Source organism: Cygnus atratus, chromosome 2 (assembly GCF_013377495.2).
Source record: "Cygnus atratus isolate AKBS03 ecotype Queensland, Australia chromosome 2, CAtr_DNAZoo_HiC_assembly, whole genome shotgun sequence".
Taxonomy (NCBI): Eukaryota; Metazoa; Chordata; class Aves; order Anseriformes; family Anatidae; genus Cygnus; species Cygnus atratus.
This window is the reverse complement of record NC_066363.1, coordinates 92,962,256-92,973,142: the sequence shown is the minus strand read 5'-3', so window position 1 is coordinate 92,973,142 and position 10,887 is coordinate 92,962,256. Positions and strand designations below refer to the sequence as shown.

Below are 10,887 nucleotides of genomic sequence, written 5' to 3'. Positions count from 1 at the left end.
TGAGAGGGAAACCCTGCAGCGCTCCATATCGATTGCATTGGCTTTTACTTTCTCAAACTTTGGAGAAAGCACGGTGTGTTTATCTTTCTGGTGTGCTGTTGACTCTTTTGTACGGGAAAGGGGCTTTGACAAGGAACAATTTTTATTGCACAGCAAAGGCTTGCATTTTCCAAGTGCTTAAGGATATAGCCCACAGCATTAAGCGTCTTTACTTGGATTTGAACAGTGTTACGTTGTTTATGTGCAAGAACCACAAAGGTTATTTTAAATCATTGTGGGGCTTATTGCGTGTTTGTGCTCTGGCACCAAAAATTCAAGATGAAATATAACTCTGTTGGGTTTCTTATCAACAAAGGGCCATTATTTGTAGATTGCAAGTGAAACAAGCCATGAACGCCGTAGGAAGATGTAATGTCAGTGTTTAAATATTAAGGAGGGTTGGTGGTGGTGGTTTATTTTTTGTTGTTAGTGGTGGTGGTGGGTTTTTGTTTTGTGTTTTAATGACTGCTTTCTAGGGAGTACAGATTGGAACTGGCACAAAGTTGACTGGGGGTAAAGTAATAGAGCAGGCAAGCTGCAAAGAAAAAATGACAAATAATTATCATGATTAATCCAGGAAAGTTCGGTGCAAAAACGGGCACCAGAGTATTTGCATGGGGCAGGGCAATGAAAGACAACTGGGATATATAAATAGACAAGAACTATAAATATTGAATTTCACCTTGTATTTTAAAGTTTAATAGACTCATCTAAATATCAAAACCCGTAGTGTTGTGTGGGCCACTGCAGAGTTGACATCTGCAGTAGTATCAAAAGAAGGTGGGGGGTGGGAAACACAACAGGACGTTTCCCAAACTGTAGCCTGCAAAACTGCGAGGACTTCTCAAGGCAGTTCTCTAGCTCTCTCGGCTAATTATAGTGCTTTACCCTGAGCCACTCTTGAGATAAGCGCAACTGTTTTCTTCCCTAGCACCGGTGAGTTACACTCCAGGGCTTAAACAAACAACCCCCAGAGTAATCAGCACAGGAGGCAGAGTGAGCAGTACCCAACACTGCAGGCAGACCATTGTGTAAACACCGGGTGTCTTTTCTTCCAAAACAATGCAAGAGCCCGGCAGCACGATGCACAGAAGGAAGCTGCTCGTAAATAGTAACTAAAACTACCAGTATATTCTGGCAGCACCGGGTCGCAGAAGGAATAAAGAAGCGTTTCTGTAACAGAAACCCAATGGCTAAGTTATTAATATTCCCGGGAAGAAGAAGAAATTAGCAGTTCAGGTGAGAGAAGGATAAGCATCCCCCCCCCGCCCCGCCCAAAATCAATACGGAATTCAAACCCGATTATTAATGTCATTTGATTCCCACTCTTCATACGTTTCTCCCGGCTACAGATAGTGAGCTGTCACGATAATTTGCATGTACTGTATCTGATATCTTTTATTTGCAAACACTCTGAAGCGCTATAAAGCGCCGCTCGCTGTAGTCTAACTCAATCCGAGAACTAGTATTTTCATCTGTAAATTAAAGCAATTACGCAGCAGATATTATATTATGTGTACTGTGGTCTCCAGATAGTCATCAATCACCCTCAATCGAGCTGTCAGTGTGGGCAGATTCGTTTCTGGGAGGCAGTCTTCCAGCTGGGGAGAAGAAGAGAACATCATCATTAATTAGAGTGTGACCCTGGGGCTATTCACATGTCTGAACCCAGGAATCTCTCTGAGCAAGTCTGCACACCGCGGAGCAGCGCTCAGCCGCGGCTCAGCCCCGTCCTCCGCTTCCTCTCCCGCCGTCGGGGTGAGAGGGGCTGCCTGGACCCCCCCGACGGCCGCCTCCGCGGGGCGGCAGCACGGAGCCTGCCCCTGTTGGGGGCTCCGTCTGGTCAGGGAGGGGGGCACGGCCCCCGCAAACGGCCACGTCCGGGAAAGGAAAGGAAGGGGGGCGGCGCGGGAGAGGCGCCTGCCCCATCGGTTCTGCTCGGGGGTCCCGCTGCGCCCCGAGGGTACTACCCCGGACCCCACCGCCAAGGGCCCCGAGGGAAGCTCCGCGTTGCTGGGAACCACCGGCAGAGAGGTGTTTGCTCCCCGGTGGGAAGCAGCACTCGGCACATCGGGGTACCGGCCCCCCCGATGTAACACCCCCCTCCCAGCCGTGCCCACTTGGGAGCACGCAGGCAGGCTGGATGCGGCCCTCAGCGAAGGGCTGGCTTTTCCAGCGGAGGTTTGCGACGGCACCCGAGTCGTTTTAACGTGAAAAGTCACGTCCTTCGATCACTCCCCGGAATACGCTCATAGGGTTTTCTACCTGTAATCACATGTCGGGAATAAAAACTGGGAAAGAAACGCGGGATTGCATGTCATGTGCTTTATTGTCAGCGTTAGCGCTAATTTTAACTGTTGATTAAATCTTAAATGAAGACTCAGTCGTGTGTCCCTTCATATGTCTTGTTTGTAATTGAGACTAATTATTACTGTGGGGTGGGAAGAAGCAGCTGCTCATTAATTAATTTCTAATTAAAAGTGCTTACCAGCCCTTCAGTGACGAAGGAGGTTGGGGGGAAGAAAGCTGATAGAACATTGATTCTTCAGGTTGAAACCTTTCATTTCCTCCCCACAGAAATATATAGATATGTTGCGAACCAGCATAGCTGGTGCTGGAGAGGTTTCAAAACTTTCGCTCCTGTTAGGCAGACTGAGAGAGTTGCTAGAGAGTCTGTTTTTCACGCCAGCTCAAAGGCTCCCGAAAATGAATGTTAAACTTCCAGGCAGGGTAATTTGAATAGGTTTTACGTGACGTCAGAGGTTCGGCTCCTGTAAAACAACGTGCTTCTGACGTGATGTGCTTGTTCTACTTTTCGTTCCCCCTTTTTTCTCCTCCTTTCCCTTTCCGTGGGTGCAAAATATGTGTTTATGCCGTCACGTTTGCCAGCCTCGCAGCCCTCACGTAACAACTATTTCTGTGTCGCAGCTGTAGAGGGGAACGTGCTAAAATTACTATACGTCTTCTTTTTTTCTTTAGTTAAAAAAAAAAAAAAGTTCAAAAAATCATGTAAATAAATTAAATGTGGTTTTCTGCTTCGTCCTATAAGCATCTAGGGACCTGTGGTTACCAATCAATTGGTACAGTAGAGCAGAGCAAGGCTGCAATAGCGTGCAGATCAGACGTCTCGCCTTGTTTCTAGATAACTGGGAGCCTCTGTACCATGTCATATCCTCAGTTTGGCTACCCTTACTCCTCTGCACCCCAGGTAAGACTTTTGCCTACAAACGTTAATTGATTGAATTTCAGTCATTATTGATCACTTCCGTTCAGCGCTAAAAGCTGCAGCGATCCTTTCTAGCATGCGAGAGCGTGAAATCGGTTACTCACTCAGCATGCCTGGGTGATGCCTAAGTTATATCTTGTGCCCGTGTTTTGCAACGGGGAGGCACACTCGGGATTTAGGGTCTTTCGGGGTGATAACGATGTGTGTGGGAGGATTACAGAGATGAGCTAGGTGAGAAGGGGAGCAAAAGATCCCCCAGCCCCCACCCGCTCCCTCCCCCGAGCGCTTTTTTTTTTATCTTTCCCGATTAAATCCACAGTTTACCAATTAAACACGAAAGTACTGAGGGCTGAACTGCAGTAACATAATGGGGTATTCTAAAACAGCAGGTTAATAACAGGTGCGTGTATGGCCGCTACAAATCTGCAGTCAAAATAAATATGCATGAGTGATTTAGGGGAAGAAAAAAAAAAAGGTTTAAAAATGCAGATGGGAAGTATTGTGCCGCAAAAGGGGAAAATCGGTGTAAACCCCGTCTTGTCAGAGCACACCGGACTTTAAACGCAAAGGGCTGGAGCAATGCATTACGGCGGATTAAACGCCTACAGGCACGGGGCGTTTGTTTGCTGGTGGTGTGTTTTTTCTTATTATTATTGTTTTTTATTTTAACTGATAAAGTACTCGCACCTCTGTTTTAACGTTTTAACCCCCAAAGCAAAACACGCGAGGGAGGGAGGAGGGGGGAGGGGGGGCGACACCCCAAAGCCGCAACCGTGGCGATCAAAGTTAGTTTCAGGTGCCGAAGTTTCCCTCCCTGCCCTGAGCGCGCCTCTCTCTCCCCCAGTTCCTGATGAGCACCAACTCCCTGACGACCTGCTGCGAGTCCGGCGGCCGGACGCTGGCCGAGACGGGGGCGGCCGCCTCCGCGCAGACCCCGGTCTATTGTCCTGTGTACGAGAGCCGCCTGCTCGCCACCGCCCGCCACGAGCTCAACTCCGCCGCCGCCCTGGGGGTCTATGGCGGCCCCTACGCCGGCCCCCAGGGCTATGGAAACTACGTGACCTACGGCACCGAGGCTCCCGCTTTCTACTCCCTGGTAAGCCCCCCCACACACACCCCACCCCCGGTTCCGCCGCCCCCCGCCCGCATCCCCGCCGCATCCCCGGTTCCGCCGCAGCCCCCCCCCCCCGGGCCCGGCGATGCCGAGGCGATGAGGGTGAGGAGCCGGCCAGGACGATGGCTGCGGGTTCCCCCCCCCACGCTGGTAGTCACCAGGGCGCTCTTCCCAGCCAGCCCTTACGTCCCCCTCCCCTCTTATTCCACCCCCCCAGCATCGCAGCACCGTCCCGAGTTCACGTCCCTACGGACCCCGCCGCTCCGGGGGGGCCCCGGGCCGGGCCGGGGGGAGGTGTCCCCCTCCCCGAGAGCCGGGGGTCGGCGGGGGCTGAGGGCGGCGGCGCGGTGTCTCTTTGCAGAACAGTTTGGAGGCGAAGGACGGCGGCGGCTCTGCGCATGCGGGCATCGCCCCGGCGACTGCCTACTACCCCTACGATCACACCCTCAGCCAGTACCAGTACGACAGGTAAGGGCAGCCCCGGCCCCCCTCGGCGACACCCCCCCCCCAGCATCCCGTGCCCGGACCTCAGCCTCGGCCAGCGGCCGCTCCCTGACGGTCCCCGAAGGGTCCCCGCCGGCCGCCCCCTTCCCCGCCGCTCAGCCTCCGCACGTGGTCCGGTGGCGGGGAGGGTGCGGACCCCTCCGACGCCCCCTCCTTCAGTTTGCTCCCGTATGGAGTCAGGAGTAGGCGGCCGGCCGGCCCTGCTGCCTTTATCAGCTTTAACAGGGCGCAGAAGGCGCTCAGACGCCGGTGCAACCTCTGAGGCCCATTGGGTGCCGGTGACCTTTGCTGGAGGATGTGCATTAAATATTCAGTTGCAGTCCGGTGTCATTTGCGTTAGGTTTATATATATATATATATATTTACAATTTCAGGAACAACAGAGTAAGGGAGATTACTAATGAAAGGAGTAAGAGGAAATGTATTTCTATTAACAGTTACACCCTGGGGTCACCCAGATGTATTCTGTTTGGGGAGGACTGAGCAAACAACAGGAAAGCAGGATTTCTGGGCGTTTGCGAGCCGCTAGGATTTTCCTGCTGCCCGAAAGGTTGACATTGACTTTGCCGCGAATAAAGGCAGGCGCTTTCTTCCCTCCTTCCCCGCAAACGCCGCGGCGTAGCGGGGGTTTGCACCGCCCGGTGACCGGTGCTGGCTGAACGAGCCCTCCGTCCTCCTCCTTCCTCGGCCGGGCCTCCCCTGGAAGCTGAGCTGTCCTCACCCGCTTGTCCCGTCCTTGGTCCTGCCGCCCCCACCCGAGGGGGGTGGCGCGTGTCAGAGCCGGGACCCGGGGAGCCCCCGCCCCGCAGGGGGGCGTCAGGCGGGTCGCCGGGGGGCGAGGGCGCCGGGTCACGCTGGGGGTGCTCGGCTGTGCCCGCAGGTACGGCGGGATGGACGGCGGGACGCGGCGGAAAAACGCCACCCGGGAGACCACCAGCACGCTGAAGGCCTGGCTGCAGGAGCACCGCAAGAACCCCTACCCCACCAAGGGCGAGAAGATCATGCTGGCCATCATCACCAAGATGACCCTCACCCAGGTCTCTACCTGGTTCGCCAACGCCCGCCGGCGGCTCAAGAAAGAGAACAAGATGACCTGGCCTCCGCGGAACAAGTGCTCGGACGAGAAGCGGCCCTACGAGGAAGAGGAGGAGGAGGAGGAGGGCTCGCAGGAAGACACGATGATGAAGAACGAGAAAGCCGAGGGTACCCTGCTAGGAAGGGGCACTTAGCGGCGCGGCCGCGGGGGGTCGGCCGCCAGCTGGCCCCGGGGGGGGCCTCGCCCCCTTGGCCTCGGGCCTCGCTGGCGGGGGCGCCCGCGGGGCAGCGCGGCGTCTCCAGTGACCGCGTGTCTTGTTTTTGCCATCCCTTCCCCCCACCCCTCCCGCAGAGCCCACGGGCAAGGAGGAGAAGGAGCTGGAGCTCAGCGACCTGGAGGACTTGGACGCCGCCGAGTCGGAGAGCTCCGAGTGCGAGATGAGGCGGCCCTTCCCGCACCCGCTGCCGCATCCGCACCCGCTGCCGGGCGGCGGCCCCCCGCCCCGCGCCGCCGAGCCCCCCGCCAAGCTGCCGCTGCCGACCGCCGTCGACGAAGAGGAAGAGGAGGAGGCGGAGAGGGCCCGCAGCTGCCTGAAGCCGGCGGCCGAGGAGTGCGAGGCGGCCCTGCTCGGCGCCCGGCCCCGCGGCTGCGAGCCCAAAATGTGCTTCCCGCAGGGACAGCAGCTGCTGGAGGCGAAGCCCAGGATTTGGTCCCTGGCGCAGACCGCCACCTCCCTCAACCAGGCCGAGTACCCCTCATGCATGCTGAAGCGGCAGGGGGGCTCGGCTGCCACTGCTGTCTCCACCCCGGTCAATGTCATCGACAGGCACCAGGATTCACCGGTCACCAACCTCAGGAACTGGGTGGACGGGGTGTTTCACGACCCCCTGTTCAGGCACAGTACTTTGAACCAAGCCTTGAGCAACACCACAGTGTCCTGGGCTACCACCAAAGGAGCCATTCTGGAAACGGGCGCCTTGGGACGCTCGGTAGGCAACGGCGCCAACGTGCTCAAGGGGCAGCTGTCAAACCTGGCCCACCACGACTCGAGCAAGGAGTTTATTGCGTTTCCCAAAGCAGGAAGCAAAATGTTTTGCTCTTAACGGCCCCACCGAGGGGCAAAGAACTTCCCTGCACTGGAAGAGTCAGCTACACTGAAAAGAGACTTGTGAGAGTTTAAATATAAAACTTTTTCTTTCCTGTTTTTTTTTTTTCTTTTTAACAACAGAAACGAGGATTTAAAGTTCAGTTTGCTCAGTTCAAAGGACAGACGGCTCACTGCTCTTCTGAAGAATTAATTTCTCCTGGCTGCGACTTTAAGGGATCAATGTCGTGAAAGTTATTTAATTCCATGTCCAAAAGCACGTACTATAGTGTAGACCTACTTACAAAGTTTACATCCGAAAGTTTACAAATGAGAAATTTTAATTCAGATTTAATTTAAGGCATGCCGATTAGTTATAAAGACTTTTTGAGAGTTTTTCGTCCTAATTTCCTTGTTAGCATATAATTCACAAACAGCACTTCTACTAAGTTTACACCTACTGCACAAATTTATCTTGACAACAAAAAAAAAAAGAGAAATATGTTAAAAGGTATGTTCACTCAAATAAATTGTCTGTTTCAGAGGTAACAAGCGTGGTGGCCTTTTGCATTGCACAAACATATTCCAGGTTTCCAAATTCCCTCTTCGGCTCGTTTTAAGGGCTGGCACCGGGCTGCCATAAGTGGGAAGGGGCTCGGCTGCTCCCCGTGGCCTCCGCGGGCCTCCCACACCCGCAGACCCTTCCCTGCTGCCGAGGAGGCACGGGGCCGTGTGTTTGGCGAGTGCGGCAACGGGCACCCGGACAGTACCGAGAAAAGGGCGGCGGCGCTGCCGAAGGGGCCGGAGGCGCCGGCCGGGCCTCAGGTGTCCCCGCGGCTGCGCGGCGGGGCGAGGCCATCGCCCGCTCCGGCTGCGGGCGGCGGCTCTCCCAAACCGGCCCGGCTCTGCCGCGGCGCCTCCTCCTCGGCGCGCGGAGCCATTGATTCGCGTGGAAAATTTGATCTTTTAAACAACCGCTTTAGCTTTCCAGCTCTTCTGCCAGTATGGGGAATCGCTGATCCGCCATGAATATTTCAGCACTTCAGGACAGATGCTTTACCGTTTTGACATTAAATAGAGTGCAGCCAACAAAAAGAGAGAGAGAGAGCGCTCTCGACGTGTGATTCAGGAGCACTCGAAGCCAATTTACCATTTAGATAACAGGCGTTTAAAAGATTTCCCTTACTCTTCCCCGGAACGGGAACAAACTTTTCCTGATCCCCAGACTGGGAGAGGGGGGAGAAGTGCCGGAAAAGAAGCTGCCGGGCAGTAACAGCCCCCGGTTTACCCAGACCGGGCCAGATCCCTGGGCTCCCGCCCCCGGCGCTGCGGCGGAAAAAAGAAAGTGCCCGAAGGACCGAGCTGACACCGGACAAGCAGAAGAGCCTTTCTGTCCTCACCCAACCCCCTTCTGTCTGAAATAAATGATAAATGAGAATGCAACCCGGGGGATATGCACATATATATTAAAGGCGACGATAAATGCAACCGAGGCAGTACCCAGGCAAAATACAACATCCTCCAGCCAGCAAAGTTTCTAGCGAGACCTGTTAGTGCAAGGACTGAATAAAGGAATCCGGGTGCGGAGATCAGATCAAGCCCTTCCCCACTCTGCGAGCAGCCGTAATTGGATTGTATCCAGTCATATTCCCTGTCATTGTATTGACTTTCGCTCTCTTGGATGATATTATCGAGATCACTGAACCCCTCTGCTGATCTGGCTGTCAAAAGGCTCAGACAGGAGCCCCCGGCCTGGAAAACGTGCATCAGCCAAGATAATTTGAAGTGAAATTTTCATTTTGACAGTAAACCCCTCAATTTCTAAAGGCTCTGCACCCGGAGAGCTCGGTGGCAGAGGGAGGCTTTACAGAAAGCCACGTCTTAAACTGAAAAGGGCAAAAGAACTCGAATTAGTTGTAATAGATAAAAGGGCAAAAATAAAGAGTCAAGGGTACTTGACAGTAATAGCGAAAGTGGAGTCTCCGGGGAGCCGCGATCTCAGCTCAAGGCTGGGCCGGCAGGAATTTTAATGCAGCCGGGGCGGCCGGCGAGCTTTGCCTCTGAAACCCTTTAGACAAAGCAAATTATTTTCAGCCCAACCAAGGAGGTGGGGATGAAGGAGGCGAGGAAGAGGAAAGGGAGGAAAGGCGAGTAGTCAGGCTGCCCTCAAGCCTTTGGTGAAGGCAAGCGGGACGGGGGGTAAAGGCTGCGTGCCGTGTTGGGGGGAGGGGGGGGGAGGGATTCAAAGCCGAGAAATTCAGGGAGGTTTGCGTGGATGCAAGAACCGGGTGGGGTTACACAGGGTTTCCCGTTGGGTTTCAACACGGCAAGTGCGGCAAGTAGAGAGAGATGAATGGCGAGGGCTCCAAAAGTCGGAGGCAGGTGGAGCCGCCGCACGAAGCTCAGGGACGCTCTGCCCCTTCCCGGGACGAGGAGGGGGCTGCTTCGCTGCGGAGCCAAAGACCTAGCTCGGCCCGAAAAGTGCCGGACTTTGCGGAGTGCTGAGCAGGGCACGCAGCCCGAGGGCTGGCATTTTACAAGTGATTCATACCTGTAACCCACTAGCAGTTATAAGTCACTACCGAGCGGCGTCGGCGTGGTCAGTAATGAGATTTTGGTCAACTTGTGATTTGGGAGGCAACGCCTCCCCCCCCAGGACTTAAAATGAAGATGACAAAACTGTGGGCAACGCACAGGCACACTGAAACATCAGAAGCCAAGACAAAAATCGGACCAAAGCTTTATCTCTTCATTTTCTTATCACTGTCATTATAAAACAAGTTTGAGTTAGTTTTTTGTCTATTATATAACAAGACCAGATCCCTCTGGACTACGGGGCCGGCCGAGTATTAAATCTAGTAGATAGGGGTGTGCGTGTATGCATGAACTCATACACACCGAAACATTACTTATGTGAGAGGAGTCTGTAGAAATCGTGGGGGAGGGAACACAGTTTCTTGCTTTGGTACAGGAACCTTATCTATAGATAAGCCGTCAATTACAGTGATCTCTCAAAATGTTTTTAAAAGTATGAACAAAAGAGTACCAGAAATTAATTTTGCCATTTGACTCAGTAACACAAGTCAAAGATCAGGTTCAGCTGCTTTAGAGGAGGCTACAGGGGTGAAAGGGAAAGACATGCAGCTCGTATGGCTGTACAAAGCAGAAATAAAAAGGCAGGCTGAGAAAGAAAGAGGAAAAAAATCGTAGAGAAACGGCTTGAAACTGAGAGACTCTAAATCATTCAGCCATGGCAAATTCAAACACACAAAGGAGGGGATGCTAAATTAACAGTGCTTTTTACATAGAGCCCAAATAAAACTGTAATCAGCGACGCGTTACTTTTCATTAAGCGAGTTTGACAGCAGCATATTCAGCCTCGACAAGGGAACAGGAGCGAAGAAATATACGGCTCTCCCAGCCCGAGTCATAAGATAATTCCTTAAGCTCCATTAACAACTCTTAGCCGCAGGAAATGGGCTCCCTGAAAACATCTCCAAATCTAAAAGCTTTATCGACCCCTCAAACCTCTGCTGATGGTTCTATATAAAAAAAAAAAAAAAAAAAGAAAAACTTAGAGGCGAGACGTCCAGCAAGGTAATAGACTTTGACACAACACCTTCTTAACTAGAGAGAGAGAGGCAGGGAAAACGAGACCTTAAATGATATTTAAAAGGCAGCCAATTAAGATTTAAAATGATTGTCTCCTGAGATTATGCATACAATTTATGTCATCTACTTTTTTTCCCAGGCATGCATGCAAAATTGCAATGGGGCATGCTGCCTGTTCCTTAAATAAATAAATAAATAATAATAATAGTAGTAGTAGTAGTAGAAATTAACAATCTGTAACTATCTCACGTAATTGTAAATGCTAATTTAGG

General features: G+C 52.9%; 1 protein-coding gene across 1 annotated transcript; it reads left to right on the top strand.

Moving 5' to 3' along the window:
* Positions 1 to 3,202: 3,202 nt before the first annotated feature.
* On the top strand, positions 3,203 to 7,022 carry IRX4 (iroquois homeobox 4). Its single transcript, XM_035550602.1, has 5 exons — positions 3,203 to 3,247; positions 4,110 to 4,361; positions 4,741 to 4,847; positions 5,764 to 6,086; positions 6,271 to 7,022. Exons 1-5 carry the CDS (start codon positions 3,203 to 3,205, stop codon positions 7,020 to 7,022), a joined length of 1,479 nt encoding a protein of 492 aa, XP_035406495.1.
* Positions 7,023 to 10,887: the final 3,865 nt, after the last annotated feature.